Here is a 20121-nt window from a genome sequence, read left to right on the forward strand (position 1 = left end):
TTCGGGTCGATGTTCTATTAGAATTTATACTCAATATTAATTATATAAACAAAAACAAAGGATTACTTACTTCCGTGAGACCTTCCGAAACGGAATTCAGCTGAAAAGTCTCTGAAAAGAAACAATAATAGAAATCATCTAAAAACAATATGAAAAAGAACAATTGTAAAGTATTGTTCGTTGAGTATTACGTCGCATCACGCGCGTCACTTATTACCTCGAAATTTCTACGATAAACCATTTAAGTCATTACCACAAATATTCAATAAGCTTTTAATTTCGTATAATTCAGATACCAGGGATTATCTGCGCGTGACATTTCAATCATGTTTACAGTTCGTAACGTCGTAAGGAATAGCGTAACGATAATTTTACGTCTTTTCTGTTAAAAACTTGTAGGAAATGCACCGGTCAAAGGCAAAAGCGTAATTTTGTTTCAGAATGTTACCGAAAACGAAAAAAAATTGTCGTCGTCGGACTGTTCAGAGTTCGAAAGTTTTCGGAAAATACGTCACACCGTGATTAAGGTTTGGAAATAGTAGTGTGATCGAATGTCGTTCTGCAACACACGTCGTGGTACACATATTGTCCGATAGAAAGCATAAAGAGATTGTAATTGGAAGATAGTAATAAATTTGCGAGAAAATGTCAGTGTGAGTGGTGAATTCGTGGAAAATCGTGTGCATTATAGAAAATTACAAAAATATCTATGAAATTTTGTTTCAAATATAAGTTACGTAGTTATATTATTGATCAAAATTGTAAAAAGCAAGGCCGTAACAATTTTTCCCCTCAATCCAGGGGCCAGGCAGTTTTTGAGACCCACAATCGGAAGACATTTTTATGTTCGTTGCACTTGAATAACTTATGTTTATTAGAAGAAATTGCGTAGGTTACATAAAAATTAACGAACCGACTTCACTACATTGATTCAGAGCAGCAGTTCCCATACTTTCTTTATATGCATGCCCCGTGGCAGCCATTTCCTTAAGTATTTTTCCATTTCGCATTTTTCTAGTTGTATTTCGTATTATCGACAAACGGGAGTGCCTTAGTCAATTATGTAGCAGTGTACAATTAAATGTAAAAAACATTTTTGTTAAAGCGAAAATTTTTGCAGGAAAAACATAGATAAATGTGATAAAATTATAATTACATTTTATTTAAGACTGAGCACCCAATGACATAGCGTGGTCAATGTAGCACCGGAATACAATACATTAGCTACTATTTATTTTTTTTTTTTTTCGCGTACTCTTAAACCATTCAATGCGTACCCCTAACTCTCACTTCCCTTCTCAACAGACGATCAATTGGCAGAAATATAGAAATATTTTCTGATAATTTCGAATTGCCAGTTAACAGGAAACCTATTTATTGAGTATGGATGTTTGAATTTTAATTGCGTTTTATTAACTTTTTTAAGTTTACTTGATCGGCAGTTTCATGCGCAATGGCCAAAATGCCCAAATTATTATGATGATTTTGCGTGGTAGTGGAACGTAAAAAGTTTTTAATTAAATTTTTATTTATAGAACTCTTTTCCCCCACTAGCTAGTTATTGGTATAATCGGCAGTATTCTTAAGGTGACACTAAGGTTTGGGACAAAATTTAACATTGTTGCTTATCTTTCCTTTTTGCCCAAAAGCCCTCTTTTATGGTTGTTTTCTTCGGAATTAAGGAATGCAAATATTTTCTTAGCTTTCAGGCAAAAATAATAAATACGAAATGTAATTGTAGCCATAGAAAAAATGTAGCCATAGAAAATTGTATGGTAATTGTATCCATAGAAAAAAATCGACAAATATAAATTTCGATTAACTAAGTATTTAACTTATAAATATTTTGTCACATTCACGACCAAAATGTCGCCTTTAGATCTGCCGCCCAAAACAAATGTCCGGGTTGTCCGCGCCTAGAGCGGGCCCTGTATATATATTTTAAAATTATATTATTTTTTTTGTAAGAATTAATTTTTAAAATTTTTTGCCAATAGATGATGCTACGTGTATAGCCAGCAATTAAATGTAGACAGAAATTAATTGATATATATGTCGCAGGGATATGATAAAAGTGGGGATTTGATCAAATTTCTTAACTGGTTTCGTGAAATGACGAAAAACGAATCAACAAATTAAGAAGTACTTATAAGAAAAGATAGAGATTTATTTACGCCAAGTTTATTTATTTTTATTGACACACGTTGTAGATTTGTGGCACCTGGAGTTACAGTGGACGTTATTTTTTTACAGGCACATCTATTTGTTTTGCAGTGTATCTTGGATTTTTCACAGGAACATTTCTTAAACCCTTGACCTCCGAATAAAGATAATTTTCCAGCAATTTCTCGCAAACTTAGCTTTATCGGTGTGACGGTTTCGGTAAATGTGGTTGTAGCTATTTGAAGAGCGTTTCTAGGGAGCCAATTTTTTATAATGCCAGCTGAAGTACCAATTTGGTATAAACCATTTTTTATCTAATACTATCCCCGTAATATTATTTCCATCTAATGGACCTCTATCTACCTTAGGTACAGTACATAGACGTTTAGTACAGAATACAAAGTAATATAGTTAATTTAACCATATGTTCTACTTTTGGATTGATTATAACTTCAAACAATAAAGTTTACATATTTTTAGGTTGATATTTTTCGTAAAAAGATCAAATGAGGAGGTCCGGAACAAAACGCTACATTTCCATTTTGGGACAAACTTAATTTTTGATTGGATCGTATTAAATTTGGATATGGTACACGAAACAATGACGGCTGTCAAATTCTTGACTTAGCATAAGCTAAGTCAAGAATTTGACGGTTGTTTGCAACACTTGTTGTCTGCAACACTTTTTTCAAAAAACGGACGAGTCATTTGGTTACCTACACCAGTGGAAACAGCTGCAGCCAGATCGACTACATGCTGGCACGGAGACGTGACTTCAACGATAGTGTCACCGATGTAAAGGTTATTCCATCCGATTGTCTGGCCCCGCAGCATAAGTTGCTAATCATTGACATGAAGATCACCATACAACGTCAGGGCGGCCGCATGAGAGGGCCGATGACGATTAATTGGTGAAAATTGCAGAAACATGAAGCTGCCATGATCAACAGCATTATCTTCCCCGAAGCCAACGGATCGTCAATTGACGCCATGTGGAATGCGCTCCACGACTCCATCGCCACAGCTGCAAAGACGACCCTTGGCGTCAAAAATTTAGGTAGTCGGCACATCGATAAGCAGACATAGCTCTGGACAGAGGAAGTACAACAAATGCTGCGGGAAAAAATAGCCTTTAGAGCTTGGTTCGTCAACAAGATCTGCGAAAACTGGCAGCGGTACATTGCAGGAAGCCAAGAGAGCGGTGGCTGCAGCGTGGGCCGAACCTATCGAGATCTTTACGAGCAACTTGACACACGAGAAGGTGAGAAGTACATCTATCGACTGGTGAAAGCGCGAACGAGGGCTGCGCGATACATCGAGTATACATGTGCATGAAGGATAAGAATGGACGGCGTCTGCGGGATAAGAAGAAAGTCTTGAGTCGTTGGAGCAAACATTTTGATGAGATCTCAAACATCGAATTCCCACATCCACCGATTCCTGAAGTCTGCTTGCTCTGGGCCGGTCCTTCAGATCACGGCTGGGGAGGTGTTTGTGGCGATTAGAAGTATGAAGAACCAGAAGGCACCAGGACCAGATGACCTGCCAGCCGACGTCTGGAAGCTTAAGGATCTGCACACTGAGGCTACAACTTGGCTAACTGCGTTTTTCAATGCTGTGGTCGCCACCGGCCGACCTCCGACGATCTGGTCCACAAGTAACACTGTACTGGTCTTCAAGAACAAGGGCGACCAAGCAGAATGCTCCAACTATCGGCCAACACGCCTACTCTCTCACACCATGAAAATCTTTGAGCGCATTATTGACCGACATCTGCGTGACATCGTTCGGATCAGTGTCGGCCAGTGTGTTTTGTGAGGGGCTGTGGAACTACTGACACAATATTCGCAGCCTGCAGGTTGATGGAGAAACACCGGGAGAAAAACCACTACACATTGCCTTCCTTGACTTGGAAAAGACCTTTGACCGTGTACCCTACCAGCTCATTTGGTATGCACTCCGCGACCACGGAGTGTCTGAGGACTTCGTCAACTGGGTCAGAATACTGTACACAAATACCAGCAGCCGAGTGAGGTGCCCGGTTGTACATCTGACAACTTCCCAGTGCACATTGGTGTTCATCAGGGCTCTGCACTGTCGCCACTGCTATTCATTCTCATCATGGACACTATCACAAAGAATATACAAAGCGATATGCCTTGGACGCTGCTTTATGCTGACGATATCATGCTTGCAGCTACCACTCGAGAAGAGCTACAGTGCCAGGTGCAGACCTGGAGCGACCTTCTGAGTTGTTTTGGCTTGCGCCTTAACACCAAGAAAACCGACTATTCCAAATGTGGGCACGATCCAAGTCAACGGTGATAACTTGTATAATATTAAAAATACCGAAAAACCTTTATAATACGGCCAAACGAAAACGGGGAAATTGACACAGAGGATAAACAGATTGAGCCAGGGAGAAGCCACCATTCTTTCTCCTCGAATTTCTGGCTTTTTAAAGGATCTCTCCCCTAAATTCTTAATTTGATGGATTAATCAATTTGACACCTCTGTTCGTCTTGGTCCGCGAGTGTTAATTTAAATTTGAAACTTTCGCTGGTATCTCACGCCATGATATTTTCTTTTCTGACGGCTAAAAATTTTCTTTTATGTCTTCACTACTTAGAACGCGACAATTTTGCTTTCGAAGGAATGCTACATTTATTTCCAAATTTTGTCATGTCTACGAGAATCAGAATCGAAGCTGGATTTTTCTGATTGACATTCTAAACATTCCAATCCATTAGTTGGTGTCGACCCGTGACCTCACGTTGCTGCAAATTGAAAAATTTGTAGACTTATAAATTCCCACTGTGGCCCGTCTGCTGTCTTAACAGCGGTCGCTCACCGGTGGCCCGCTCACCATTTGCCCCCTGGTCCTAAGCTCATAGGCATCGAATCTCAAGAGACCCTGATATACGTTACAGAGACTCCCCCTAATTGATTTATTTTAAATATTTAAAGATCGGCTATCGTAAATGTGTGTTTTTTTCTATTTATTTAGTAACGTTATAAACCCGTTATTTTATTTATTAAAATATATTAAACCCTAGTAATAATGCGAAACAATGAATTAAAAGACTAGTAATAATGCAAAATACCGCTTTTTTCCACTTTTCGAATGCTTATATTGCAGCAACCGCTTTATACAAAATCTTGAAATTTTACTACCTAAGAAAATAATTTACCTTCGAACGACACTAGATATTGGAAAATACCATAGGATGTTTGGGGGCAAAAAATCGATCCCCGAAAATCGGAAACTCTGATTCCTGTATATGTTGTCAGTTAGTGACTTTTTTAGTGTCTTATATCAGGGTCACTACCGTGACTCCTGATATAAGACACTAGATTATTGGATCAAATTTCATCCGTTATTATTAAATACAGAACATCCTCAATATATGTCATACTTAAGTTTTTAAAACCCACCGTGAACGAAATGGTGTACATCGAATATCAATTTCTCACCGAAATAATATATTATGTGACATTGCCGACCAACTAAAAACAATTTATGTGTAAGTGTCTAGTGTACAATAAGAAACTGTTTATATGGAAGTGTCGCTACTTTTAACACCTAGAAAACAAGGTGACGGCCGGATGTTTGAGCTATTAAAGCAGTTTTGAATGCGTTCAAAAATTAAGAATTCGCCATATATTCGCATTAATTCGTAAGGGGCACAAAAAATACTCACACGCGGGCGCGAGATACCTTAGTTTCTAGGTATCTTTCTAGTTTCTTTTTTAACATAATTCATATTATTTTTCAATTCTGGAATTTCTTTTCTTAGCTAGGGAATTTTTTTACTGTGGGTAATGTGTGGTAATATTTACACCAATTTTAAATTAGTCTCCTGTAAGATAACTTGAAAACACAAAATGAACTTTTATATTGAGTCCATTATAATTTCTTCGACGTATGGCTTATTGAAGAAATTTTCATATTGGTTAGAGAGTTGTAAATTTTGTATGTTATTTCGCTGTTAAGGCAAAGTAATGTCATCGCGAGCTGTAATAATTCCTGGATGGCCTGTGTTGACATTTCATCGGTTTTCTGAATCCGGCAATGATCTTTGAAACTAGAGATCATTTGGATAGCTATTCAGGTCTCTAAACGTAAGAATCTGAGAATGACCTGATTCCAGCGTTCTACGACTCTATTAATCGCATAAATGTATATGAAATTTTTAAGAATGTTTTATTGACAAAAAACGGCTTTATTCATTCGTTTCCGTCAAAAAATAATAATCTTACCACACTAGTTTTAAATAGGTCATATAATTATGTTGTGCGAATTTGATTATTCATTTTTTTTATATCAAAAAGTTTCAGACTATGGATCTTAGTGTATGTTTACGATAATTAATCTTCCCATTTTCATTAAATGGATACTTTGTTTTTCTTGTCAGATCAAAACATAAAAATGAAATAAAAAATAAAGAAAAATAGAAAAACGTCGCTATGACGTCTTGGTAAATATTTGTGCCTTACGTCTTTTCCTGTCCCCCTTCGCCACGTGGTGTGTCTGACCCGGTGGAGAGAAGTTGTGTAACCTAGGGAGTAGATTTATTGGAGGTGTGTTTCGGGGAGAAGTTACAACGGAAGTGTAGAGAGAAGGAAGAATGAGTAGGGAAGAGTGTGGTGTGTGAAAGTGCGTGAAAAAAATAGTCGGGAAGCCGGAAAGTAAAGATTGTGCAACCAGGTCAGCGGGAAGATTTTGTTTTCGAACTGTTTCCTGTCCGATAAGAAGTAAAAGAAGAGGTACACTTTAAACTCATTGTCGGTACGTTTTATGTCTGCGTATTACGGAATTCTGAAGCATATTATTGTCGGGAGAGTTGTGTGTTGAAGCTATTCGGTAGATTGGATTGTCAGGCTTCATACGTTCCTGTGTGTTTCCCTGGATGTATTATATGTTCGAAGGAAAATTAAAAAGTTATCTTGTTAATTTGGATAGTTGTCTTTGTCTAGTCCCCACTGAGATAAATAGATTCCCCCTTCTAACGTCTGCTCTATCGAGCACGTTTGTTATCAATTTGTCCCATAGAAGAAATCACTAAAGATCTCCGTGTCGACTTGTTCGTACTTTATATAATCTTACAGATTTACGTTTATAAAATGCATATATATATTTGACTACAGGCTTAAAAGAGTGAATTTACATACTGTATTCTAGTATCAACCGAATGAGATGAGAAAATCAGTTGTAATTAAAAAAAAATATTTATTCTTTCATAAATTATATTTGATATCTAATTTTAGCAAATCACAGATTAATTTCTGAATAAATTTGAAATTTGTGCAATTAAAAATTTTTTTCAGGATCATCCCGTGGATTTGAAAAAAGTCGTCAAAATAATTTATAGAATCTTATTAATTGACATTACGTTTCTAAAATAAAATAAAGTCGAAGTTTAATAGAATATAATGGTATCTCAAACGATTCTAACTTCGAAGATTCCAGTATTCGAATGCTAAATTCGTTAGAAATTACACTTGGGGTTCGAACCATGTTTCTAAGTTCGAACTGCGCGAGCAATGAAAAATTGCTTCTCTGTGTAACGCCATTTGTTGTACTACGTCCTAATCGTTTCGCTGTTGCTGTGAAAAATCTCTTGTGTTTTCAGTTCTTTGTTCGTTTTTGTTTTTGGTGTATTTGGTTATACATACTCCCTATCTATTAACCGCGGTCGCTCTGGGAGAACCAGGATCAAAACTGGACGGGTCGAAAAATTCCCACGAATTTTTTGGGGTGTGATCCGACCGGATATGTCGGCCCCCATCCCTCACCACCCAGCCGCTTCATTGTGGGCTTGCTATAAAAGGCTCTCATAGTGTCTACAGGGCGGAAAGAGCAAAAAAAGGAAAAGGCCTTAAGAAATGGGACATCAATACTCCTCACTAAGATACCGTAAATGTCATTTTTATTTTATTATACAGTATTTATGTATATTATTTATTGTTTTCGTATTTTAATTTATTATTTAGGCATTTAACTGTGTTATTTTTGTCTTAAATTATATGTATTTGCTATTCAAGTTTATCAAAATGTATATTGTTTGAAGTCTGGAATGGATTAATTAATTCACTTTCCATTATTTCTAACGTGGTTGATTTGGACTTCGAACGATTCAGAATTCGAACGGTCTCCTAGAACGAAAGTAATTCGAACTATGAGGCAACACTTAATCTATATATATAATCGAGACGAGTTGATGATGATAATAATAATAATAATAATCAGCGCAGAGCCCAAACGGTTAGGAGTTGAAAGTTGAAATTTGGTACATAGTTAGGGTATGTCACCGAAAACGCCCACTAAGAAGGGATTTTTTCAAAATTCCTCCCCACGGGGGAGAGGGACAGGATTAAGGCTTAACACTTCCATCAACAATGAAAGTGTCAAGTAACAATGGAAGTGTCAAGTAACAATGGAATTGTTAAGAGAAAGCGACGTGCAAAACGCAGATGCAGTTTTTTTTCGTTTTTGTGGGAAATCGAACATATTTTTAGACCCATCTAAAAATTCTTTAATTAGTCTGGAAACAGGGGGGACCCAATTTTTGCATTCTGTGAAAACGGGTAAGGTTGACTGTAACGTAATAATCTTAATTTTCGCTAAAACGGTTAGGCGTTGAAAGTTGAAATTTGGTACACAGTTAGGTACCAAATTTAAGTACCAAAGTGTTATGTAACGATGATAGTGTGAAGTAACAATGGAGAACAAGAGAAAGCGACGTGCAAGATTTACGGGCTCTGGAAAAAAAGGAAAAAGAAAAAGAGTAATATGTTAGAACACATTCGATTTTCAAATTTAAACGGATTAGTTCGGTTTTTCTCGATCTTTCTTCTTTAGAACATTCGATGAAAATCGAACGATATAATCAGAACACGTCGTGAAAATCGAACAATATTAGAACATTCGATTTTCAAATTCGACCTTTCTTTAGAAATACTTAGTTTGTTAATGAAATTACTCTTTTTCTTTTTGTGACTATAACGTAATAATCTCAATTTTCGCTATCGTTACTTTTGCCCGAGCAACGCCGGGCCTACCTGCTAGTATTAAATAAACTTGAGAGAGAGGAAAACGTTTCGTGTAAGATTGATGCCTCATCCATATACATTAGCTTATTTATAACTAATTTTAGAACTGTAACAGTACTACTTCAAATTAAGATTATTATCTACAAATCAAAGCATTGTTTAATAAATAACCATTAAATCTTTATTAATAATTTATCATTTCTTTTTCTTCTATTTTCTAATTTATTTTACAAGTTCATTCACCTAATTACAGTATATATTTATATACATCTTTTGTTCCTTTTCAGTTTGATTCTCACTTTTAAATAAAGCAATGAAACTATGAACCTGTATTTTTGTTTTTAAAATTTTAATTTGTTATTGGACTATCAAAACATTTAATTATGCAAATTCTGTATTTTACAATACATTTTTACGAATTTCCATTGTTTTCTACGATATCGAGAGAGGAAAGTTTTGTAAGATAACACTTTTATATGATTGCAATCTCATCTATACATTAAATTGAATGAATGATTTAAAATTTGTAACAGAACACCATTTACTTTTTATATTGTTTTTAAAAATACAATTTTGAAACCTAAATAAAGCAGTATATTGAGCTTTCACTTCTACATTACTTAAAAATCTTCACTGAACAGATGGTTTATATTATCACATTTCAGCGAATTGTTTGGGTTTTTTCCCCCATCACCTAGATCTAGTTCATATCTATCAACTCAACTTTTCCGTCTAAACTCTTCTTAATAACTACAAAACAGGCCGACTATAATTATAACGTACTTTCTCTTATCTAAGAGGAAGTTTGTTCTAATTTGCCTTTTTTTTTTTTTTATCATGAATCTTTATTCAACACCATTTTAAGTTTAAAAGACCAAAAAAATATATATATATAAAATCAGAACAGGAATAAAATACTTCCTGCTTTACTAAGTTCATGGCCATGTCATAAAATTGAATTTTAGGGAATATGCTATAGATAATTCTACATACTTGTTGAGAATTTGTAGGCTTATTTTAGGTTTTTAAATCGATAATTAAGAAATGCGATACTAAACATATCGATCCCTTAATTAACTATTTGTCAAAACCAGATCTGTTGGACAGGTGTACTGATTTGTCACCTCTGTGCTCATTTCTCAAACCTGTTTCGATATATTAATCGGAAAGTTACTATCCAGATCCAGTGAGGTTGTCAGACTTAGTCATTCTCTAGAAAGGTAATGGAGTATTTTGCATTTTAGTATATAGAAAAGTAATTTTGGCATGTAAGAGTAATAAGATCCCATTCTTCTCTTTTTTTTCTAGTTAATAATGTTGGTAGGTTGGATGGTATACATCTTTCTGACTCTATGCTGCATCCACGAAGCAGTATCAGATAAAACTGGAGGATCATCAGGATTATTATATCTGAAAAAACCGCTAAAGAAGCACGATATGAAAAGCCTCAAAGTGTTAAAAGTCGATGCGGATAAATTGATTAAACTTTCTAAGGAAAGAGGTGTGAAGAAAAGCGATTCAGACAATTTACCTGTCGAAATTGAGTATTTGTTGAACTTAACTCAAAGCAAAATAACGAAGAATCGTAAGTACGGATTATATGCTTTAACTCATAAACGATCTAAAAGAACACTCGAAGATGAAGAATACGACATAGATCTTGATGCTGCTGATGTCAATCTCGAAGAATTCTTTGCTAATTTGAAAAGAAACGATGATGATACTTGCTTGGCTAAAATGGTTTGTGAAATGGCTACAGGGAATCCAGCATTTGGTCATTTTGGAAGAGAAATAACAGAATTATTGCTGTAAGTATTGATTTTCTATATTAAAATATATATTCTTGAAGTTAATTATTGAGGTATATTTTACAGTTCTCTAGAGTCTTATGATCCTAATGTTTCTTGGAAACGTTACAAACAAGCAGCAATGATTGGGAGGAGAGCTAGATCAGATAGTACTTGTAAAAGAAGATATCCTTCATGCGATGCCACCTTTGAAGAATTGCTTGCTGCTAGTAGGTGCTTGGAACAAGGTGGAGATTGTCTTCAACCCTAGTTTCTGTATTTTTTGTTTTTATTTCACATTTAAAATTATATTTTCATGTTATTGTGTACAGAGAAATAAATGGTTAGTTGGTGAAATTTGTCTCATTATTTACAAATTTTTTCTATGAAACATGACAAAAATTTATTTTAAAAAATTCTCAAAATATTTACAATATAAGTAATACTGAAATAGAAAAATTATCTTAATAATAAACTTACTGTAATACAAAAATACTGTATCAAATATTAATACAATAACTAAACAATTACAAAACTTAAGTAATTTAGTAGGATATTACATTAAAGTACAAGTTTTCCTGAGTCCTGAGTCTTATTCTTTTTTAAATCACTGTTTAATTTTAATATTTTGAAAAAACTTAATGAACAGTGGAAACTTCCACCAAATACCTGTAGTTGAAATTATTGCAATAACTAAAATTTTAGAAGCAAATAGCCAGGACTTGCATCTGTGTGGAATGATTTCTTCAATCAGATCTGAAGCATGATATTCAACATTATCTTTTATCTTATCTAAATGTTTGCTAAAAGTTTTTAATTCCGTGGAAAGAAGTTGCAAATTTTTCAAACAACATTCAGTTTCATTAATTAGATGATGACTACTTGTCTGATTATTTTGTATTTTCAACATTTTTGGATAATCTTGAACTGTCTTTCTAAGATAAGTAACAGTTGCTTCAATGTATGAAATATGTTTTTGTGCACTTGTCAATACTGTAAAAAGATCAAAACAGGTAATTGTATTTTGTTTTGCTAATTGTGGTAGACTGGATGTCTGCCATTCTACTCTATGTACAGTATTAATCCCTTTTAAAATTCTTTTTCTAACTCCTACTTTATTTACACCAATATCTTCTAAATCTTTTTCTCTCATTACAAGTAGATCTTTAAATGTTAAATTCCTATCATTAAAGAGTGGAATGACATCAGAAAAATTTAAATTACTTAGAAATGTCTCCAAGTCTTCATACTTAACAATTCTTTGTGGCTCTGTTTTAGCTGTGGATGAGTCTTCTCCTAAAAGTTGTAACACTAGTTGGTTATTTTGAGATCGTGCCAGATCACTCGCAGTTTCACCATTATCTGCAACTAGAACAGTATTTGCTTTATTATCTAATAATAACTTCACTATATTTTCATACCCAAAAAAACTTGCCCACATCAAAGCAGTCCAACCTTTATAATCTACCTCATTAATATCTGCTCCATATTCAATTAGTTTTTGCATAATTTGATAATGATTTCCACGACTCGCAAAATGCAACGGTGACATTTTGTGTTTATCTTTGACATTCACTTTGGCCCCTTTTTCTAATAATTGTATAGTACATTGAAACAATTTCTCTTCATTTTCAACAGCAGAAGCGCACACAGCCATCAACGGAGTAAATAAATCCTTATGATAATTCGGATCAGCATTATTCTGGAGAAGATAACGAACGACATCATTTTCTCCAGAATTACAAGCATACATCAAAGCAGTCCACCCTCCTTTCAGTACATGATCGACTGGAACGCCTCGTTCTATAAAATATTTTACACAATCGATGTGTCCTATTTTAGAAGCAATTCTTAAATCATCCAATGGAACGTAATCCTCAGCAATGTTATATAATACGGGTCTATTCTTCTTTACATTTAATTCTACACGCATTGGTATTTCACCCTCCTCAAATTTAATTTCAACTTCAGGGGCGTCTTCTTTAAATTCGTTTCCAGAATCATAATCTGTTATCGGATCATTATTAAAATTATATACGATATCATCATCATCATAATCCCAACAATCTTCCATTCCAGCAGGATACGCCATCTCAGTTCAAACTTCAACAAAGTAAACAATACATTGTCGACACGTGGGTCTGATTCCAAAGCTATCTGTAAAAAATCGCCGCCAAATTATAGCCAATAAAAAAATAAACTACTTTTTCGTAAATCGATATTTTAAGATTAAGGATTTTATCAGTTAGAGTTTAAATTTATTTATTTATTATTTAACCTAAATTAAATGATGTAAAATTTTATTTAAAAATTAACCAACTTGGCAACACTTTCGTAACATAAACGTTGGAAATATATGTCAGAGAAAATCAATTTTTATATATATGAAGATAAACTATTTAAACATGTTTAACAAATGTAAATAATCTATATTTTATCACAGACAATATGAATAGACCACAAGAGTAAGATAATTTACACATTTTATAACATTTATAAAATTACCTTGTTAAAGTGCATTTTTCTTTAAAATTTTAGTTTGGCTGATGAAAACTATTGGAATCATTCGAAACAAATTGGATATAGTTTTGATGACGTAAGTAAATTCCATCAGATTGGTTAGCCTATATAATTTTTTGGAGAAAACTCTCTCTAACTATACACTACTATTTAGTCCAGAGACATGTTCAAGGTACAAATTATGGCTCAATTCAAGATCCGAATGATACGTTTGGGCCTTAACACAGCTGTAGAGCATACTCATACGAGCAAAAAAGTCAAAGGAACCATACCTCTACGTGTGACCCTTCATGAGATGTAGTTCCCCAAAAGTACTCTATGTAAACACAAAAACACAGACATATGTATGTGATATAATTTTTATTGTTTATTATCTTCTCTGGAATAACACTTTTGATAAAGGTTTATTTACTCCATTAATTTACAGAAGATTCAGTTGTATATCATATATATGCATAGTTATATATGTATATATTTACACAGACGTAGAATATGTAACAAAATATTTGATTTACTGAACATTTTTTTTTGTAAAGATAAGACCTATAACAAATGTAATGATCACTTCACGCCAACTTTTGTTAATATTATAAGTTTCACTTACATGTTGTGGTGTTACGAACGTTGACTATTTTGGATGAGTTCACAAGCACTTTCAATAGCATACAGCTACCATCTTCAGGTGAAATTCAAATATAACCGTTTTCAATTTTTAGCTTCACCGTTTTCACTACAATCTGCATTTCTAGTGCTTCAATGTTGCTCAATATGCATTGTTTGTGAACACTACATCATATAAATTGCTGTTCAAAAATATTTTTGAACCACATTCCGTTTTTAAATTAAATTGGTGTTCCATCTAGCCTCTTCGTTTGAATCAACAAGCTGTTCGAAAGCTAAAAATTGAAAACGGTTATATTCGAATTTCACCTGAAGATGGTAGTTGTATGCCATCGAAAGTGCTTGTGAACTCATCCAAAATAGTCAACGTTCGTAACGCCACAACACGTAAGTGAAACTTATAATATTAAGATAAGACCTTGGGGTTAACAAAGATTGTGATAAGATGTCCAAACACTGCCATTGAGCATAGCTAAAGGTGAAGAGTTCTGATAAAAGAATTTAATTCTCAAAAAATTGCAAAATCTGTTACTTATTGAAAATGTTGATTCATATATGTTTATAGCAATAAACAGACCAGAATCTAAGTAATCATAATATATAAAAAAATTTAAATAACGTTTTTATGAATGATTGATCTCTCTCACTATATACATCACTACAATGGTAGAGGTGGCCACTCTACTCCAACCTCTCTACAATGTATTTACCTATGCACACAACTGAAGTATTATTTATTGACATGATTACAGATTAAATTTTATTTTTGGTCATATATTTTGAGATTGGGGTGGATATGGTGGAAGTGGGACATGCCCTAAAACATCACTAAAATACTTTGTCATTATCAGACTTGAGTGTGTCTTCAAAGTTTCAGCATTCTACCTTACTTAGAAGTGAATGAAATTTAACTTGCATGATTTAAGTTATGTAATATGAAAGAACATTAAATAAAAGCTCTTACTAATTAATAATAATGAATTCAATACTATATGCCAAAGTAGAATAAGATAAGGAAATCATTTGGTAACTGATTGGAAGTTTTGCCATTAAAAAATGGGATTGGATTGATGGTGTAAGGCAGTGGTTCCCAAAGTGGGTACTACTGCCCCAGGGGTGGTGATTAAATCTAGAGGGCAAAAAGAAGCAAGGAGTGGCACTGGAAGCAGGACCATGGTGACCATAGGCAAAGGTTCAGGTCATTGACAACCTTTCCCTTTCCTCCATTAAAACGGGTAAGAAGAAATATTGCATTTAATGATTCCAGATGTTGGTGACAATATACGGTAAGGACACAAAGTATGAGGGTTGTAGAAAAGCTTTTCTACAATGGGCAATCTACCAAGGATGGGCAAGTACTTCCCAAGAGGACTTTTATGGGAAACGGCCTCATAGTTAGGTGTTAGACACATGAAGAAAATCTGGAAAACTACGCATTTGTGCCTCAATGAGGTGTGAACCCATGACTAACTACCAGTGTTCAGTAATTTTATTCACTCAGCCACTGGTGGGCTTAAAAAAAAAATTTTTACTACATGTAAAAACATTTCTGCTTTATTTTAAAGATAATTTTCTGCTATTGTAGACTGTTATTTTAAAAATATTGAAATAAAAAAAAGCTTTAATCATTTTTTATTTTAGGTAAATTTTATTACTGTTGTCCCAAAAGAGTTTGACCCTCTTGCCCTGAAAATGTAATTTCATCTAGATATGATGCTAGATACATACTTCTTCCAACAAGCCTTGACTTTGTCTTCATTCTTTTGAATGTACTTAATTGCAACTGATATCTTTGGAAAACTCTGCAATTTTGTTTTTTGTATGCTGCCTCACATTCTTGGTTTCACTGTGGCTTAGAATATTTTGGATACTTGGTTAATGTTTTCTTTATTAAATTTTTAGCTCTTTTTTTTATTGAATATTGTAGTCAGTGACAGCTATTATTGTATTGTTAATATCAGGATTGATACTTAAAAGACAAGATCAAATGTTATACTAAAAAAAAAATATAAAGATTCTCTAGAAAAATAGTACTTAGTTGAAAATTTTATTTTTATATAATTTTTTAGATGTGTTTTGAAGATAGGTGAATATCTTTGTAAATTTTTAATACTTTTCATCACTACATTATATTATTATTACAATGACATTTGTTTTTCTTAAAGGATAATGGCTTTGTTGTTGTAAATGACTTAAACAAATATTCTGGCATACAAGAATCTGGGGCATTTGAAGATATAGATTTTCAAGGTTTTGATGAATTAGCTGGAAAAAAATCATTTACGTCAGGTATTTTATACATTTAAAGTATATGTTAAGATTATATTTAATAGTGAAATATAAAATTTTAAAATAGGAAAATTTTGTAGCTTTTTGAATATTAAAATATTCTTTTTTTTAGATGTAGAGAATACAAGTTTAACAATAACAGAAACAACATCAGCTGTAATTCAAAAGCAGTTGGGCTCCTTAATACTTGAACTGAAAGTATGTAATTAAAAATAGAAGTAATTGTAGTTTTGTATTAGTTGAGTGTATAGCTAAAGTTACAAATTAATTGCAGACACCCGAAGAAAAAGATATCTGTAGTTATTCTCCTGGTGAAACAGCTAAAAACTTGTTTATTGGTCAGGTAAGTATTGAAATAATCATTTATATTTTTTATTTTATTTAAAAATAATTATAAATATTTATTTTTTTAGCCATATTTTTTTGAACAATTTAAGTCTTACGATAAAAAACTTATTCTTCTCGATTCTGCGATAAAACTTCATGATGGTAATGGAATTACTGCTGTAAGTATCATTTCCATAAATACAAAATAAATTTTTTTAAGAAAAGAAAACATTTTTGAAATTTTTTTTCAGGCTATTTTGTTTTTAGAAAAAACATTAAAGCCCTCACTCTTCTATCAAATACTTAAGGATAGACCTGTTGCTGTGTCTCATTATTTGACTTATTTGAAAATGCTACAAAAACATGTAGAACTTACAGATATGTTGGTGTGAGTATTGTTAAAACAAACAGTTTCTAAATATCAGCTTTCACATGATTAAAATATTTTCTATCTGTAGGATGCTTCAAAAGTCTGAAGAAGCAGCTGTAAGTTTTATTTCAATAATCAATTATTCAAATTACATTTAAAAGAACAATCTTAATTTCTATGCTTTTTTTTTTAGATGATTCAATATAAATCTGCAATATCTGTGCAACAAACTGAACAGAAGATAAAAAATTTACATAAATGTTGGAAGTCAGTCATTTATAAAAGAAGTCTTTCTTTTAAATATTAAAATCTTATTAAAATTTTCAATATCTTATTAAAATTTAATATTTCAGAAATCATTTAGATGGCGATCAGAATCTTTCATTATATTCAAATTCTGTAAAAGAGTACATACATTTGTTGGAAAGACAACTTCCAATTGAGGTTGTTTAAATTTTAAAAAATTATAAATGAAGCATATTATGGAAACTTTACATAAAAATTAATAATGTTTAGGAAGAAGATTTGAGACAGGAGAGAGAGATGAAAAATCCCACATTTCAGAAACTTCCTCGTACGGTTTCTTTGTTAAACATGCCAGTTGTGACGACTTTGTATTATTGTTGTTTGTATCATTATAATTTGCCTGAAGTAAGTGATGAATAGTTATTTTATTGAAATTTATTTTTTAAAAATTGATCCGTAAAATTTATCTATGCCAACAGAATCATCTTGCAAGTCCAAAGGCAATAAAAAAATATTTTGGGGTAAGTAAAAATATCTTTAAAAATTACATAAATTCAAATTATAGGTAACTATATAATATTATTTTTAGTTATCAAATAAGCTATTTGTTTGGACTGCACTTGCAGCTCTAGCAAAGAGACAGATGTGGGTGGAAATAGATAATCTTTTCCAGAGTAAAGTATGATCATTTTATTAAATATTTTCTGAAGTCATCAGTAAAGTAAAACCTCTTATTTAAACTGATATTTTACATGTTTCCTCAGTCCTGGTTAGGTGGAATGAAGCTTAGTTGTTGTATTGGTTTTGATAAAGCAGTTGAATTATTGCACGATCACCATGCACCAACCGAGGCAAGATAGTTTTATCCTATATAGAAATATTTATTCTAGATAGGAGTTTAAGTGTTTTATTACTTACAGATAATAATAAAATACTTGAGGTTGGTGGATAATATAGAAATAAGATTAGAATTAGCCAAGAAGTACAACTGTGAACAACTTGCAGTGGATGTAAGTCATGTCATACAAATAATTCGTACATTTATGAAAAACTGTTCATTTTGTAAATTTCTTATTTTTCTTTGATAGACTTTAGTATCCATGAATGATCGACAAGGCCTGGAGAAATATAAAGAAAAATTAGTTCCTCATAGCAAAGCTTATGAATATGTACAGGAAGCACTGAGATCATCTGTAAGTTTTTTTAAATATTAATTTTATAAAACCAAAAATTTTTAAATAGTAACAAGAGATAATGTGTTTTACAGATAATAAAATGGAAAAATTGAAACCAGTTAGGTTTGTTCATAACATGTTATATATATTAGGAAAAAGATTATACAGATTTGTTGTTGTTATTTTAATAATTGTATATTTAAATTTTGCTTATCAATTAAAACTACAGTCATTAAAAATTTTTATTCTATTTTAAATACAGTAAATTGTTGTTAACCACATTGTATAATAATTGTTTTCCAAAAAATATATTAAATAATTATTTTAATGTTGGTTTATATATGTACTCATAATCAGACTTGAAAGTTACATATTAACTTTCAAATTAACATACTGTGTACCAGATATTCTCTCTCTTCATTCAAAATTCATATTACTGTCAACAATTTTTATGATTATTTGTCTGATACCTTTATTTAGAACTGTGTTTATATTTAACAGATACATTTAGTAATAAGTTTTGATAATTATTGCAATAATATCAGTTCAAGAATATTTCATTCGTGATTGAATAAGTAGAATTGCATTATGGGATGATGACATTTGAGAGCTGTAATAGCAATCTGTGAGGTCAGCCCTATCAGAGCTTTGAGGAATTGCACAGTTAATTTGGATAAACTAGAGTTTAAATGATTTGTATAATATATCAAGTGGTGGGGAAACAAATGGATTACAATTGTTTATATGAGTAAGGAAAGTTATGTTGTTTCAAGGGTGAATGTAATTACATGTCATCTAATTTCAACTTCATTTATACATCAATTTTGAGACTAATAGTGGTAAATGAACTCTCTTGGCCATGGCTGAGACAATAAATGTAACTAACTTAGAGAGAAGATGCAGATGAGAAATCTTCCCTGGATAAGAGTCAAAATCCTAAGTTATTCTGGAGAGAAGTTTGAAGAAAAAAGTGAGGTTGAAATGATAATGAGTATGCTTATCTACCTTTATTGGCTCTCCAAGTTTTCTACAGTCTCTCCAATTCTATTCAGTTCCTGTCTATATAACTTGCCAAGTCTTCCAGGTTTGACCTGATCCATCAGACTCTGAATCTCTCTCTCCTAAATGTACTATGTAAAAATAACTACACAAACAAAAAAAAAATGTATTTGGAAATTTGCAGTGCATATAATGTACCGTATTTACTCGCATATAGGACAAGGTGTGACTTTCGAGATTCAAAAAGAAAATTTGATTTATTAATACAATTCTAATTTTTTTTTGTTTAATCACAAGTAAAATATCAAATGAACATAAATGCACATATTGTACCACAAAAATTACTGGCATTTTAAACTTTAAGGAAAAATCTCATAAAATTGACATTATTTGTCCATGTAAAGCCCTGTGGGAAAAAAAACGTTCCCGACTGTCCAAATCGGGAACGTTTTTTTGCCAATTCTTAACGGTTGAATCCACTCTTTGTTGATTACACTTATGAGTTTCTCCGAATTCTAATTTCTGAATAATCATCTGTTTTCACGTGAGAATGGATTAAAACTTATATCGG

At 32.6% G+C, this 20121-nt stretch overlaps 3 protein-coding genes across 3 annotated transcripts; 2 read left to right on the top strand and 1 right to left on the bottom strand.

Moving 5' to 3' along the window:
- The first annotated feature begins 10235 nt into the window (after positions 1-10235).
- On the top strand, positions 10236-11348 carry LOC136976244 (uncharacterized). The gene is made up of 3 exons (XM_067271465.1): positions 10236-10436; positions 10525-11024; positions 11091-11348. The coding sequence occupies exons 2-3, from the start codon at positions 10531-10533 to the stop codon at positions 11272-11274; spliced, it is 678 nt and encodes a 225-aa protein (XP_067127566.1). The 5' UTR covers positions 10236-10436; positions 10525-10530; the 3' UTR covers positions 11275-11348.
- Positions 11349-11421: 73 nt separating this feature from the next.
- On the bottom strand, positions 11422-13115 carry LOC136976243 (ankyrin repeat, SAM and basic leucine zipper domain-containing protein 1-like). The gene has a single exon (XM_067271464.1). It carries the CDS (start codon positions 13093-13095, stop codon positions 11611-11613), a length of 1485 nt encoding a protein of 494 aa, XP_067127565.1. The 5' UTR covers positions 13096-13115; the 3' UTR covers positions 11422-11610.
- A 253-nt stretch (positions 13116-13368) lies between these two features.
- Positions 13369-18808, top strand: LOC136976250 (spermatogenesis-defective protein 39 homolog). The gene is made up of 17 exons (XM_067271472.1): positions 13369-13468; positions 13542-13599; positions 16310-16433; positions 16546-16631; positions 16708-16776; positions 16847-16939; positions 17012-17148; positions 17219-17246; positions 17324-17397; positions 17484-17574; positions 17647-17781; positions 17856-17897; positions 17966-18055; positions 18141-18227; positions 18297-18386; positions 18465-18569; positions 18644-18808. Exons 1-17 carry the CDS (start codon positions 13452-13454, stop codon positions 18662-18664), a joined length of 1347 nt encoding a protein of 448 aa, XP_067127573.1. The 5' UTR covers positions 13369-13451; the 3' UTR covers positions 18665-18808.
- Positions 18809-20121: the final 1313 nt, after the last annotated feature.

Source organism: Centruroides vittatus, unplaced genomic scaffold, assembly GCF_030686945.1.
Source record: "Centruroides vittatus isolate TY-2023 unplaced genomic scaffold, ASM3068694v2 contig_4, whole genome shotgun sequence".
NCBI classification, from domain to species: Eukaryota; Metazoa; Arthropoda; class Arachnida; order Scorpiones; family Buthidae; genus Centruroides; species Centruroides vittatus.

What these genes read in the sequence shown, in the direction of transcription:
- LOC136976250 (XM_067271472.1), top strand. An exon ending in GAACTTACAGATATGTTGGT is followed by an intron (nt 17,149 to 17,218) that starts GTGAGTATTGTT and finishes TTCTATCTGTAG; the next exon opens with GATGCTTCAAAAGTCTGAAG. An exon ending in AATTTACATAAATGTTGGAA is followed by an intron (nt 17,398 to 17,483) that starts GTCAGTCATTTA and finishes TTAATATTTCAG; the next exon opens with AAATCATTTAGATGGCGATC.
- LOC136976244 (XM_067271465.1), top strand. Translation starts at nt 10,531, where the DNA reads ATGTTGGTAGGTTGGATGGTATACATCTTTCTGACTCTATGCTGCATC. An exon ending in GAAATAACAGAATTATTGCT is followed by an intron (nt 11,025 to 11,090) that starts GTAAGTATTGAT and finishes TATATTTTACAG; the next exon opens with TTCTCTAGAGTCTTATGATC.
- LOC136976243 (XM_067271464.1), bottom strand. Translation starts at nt 13,095, where the DNA reads ATGGCGTATCCTGCTGGAATGGAAGATTGTTGGGATTATGATGATGAT.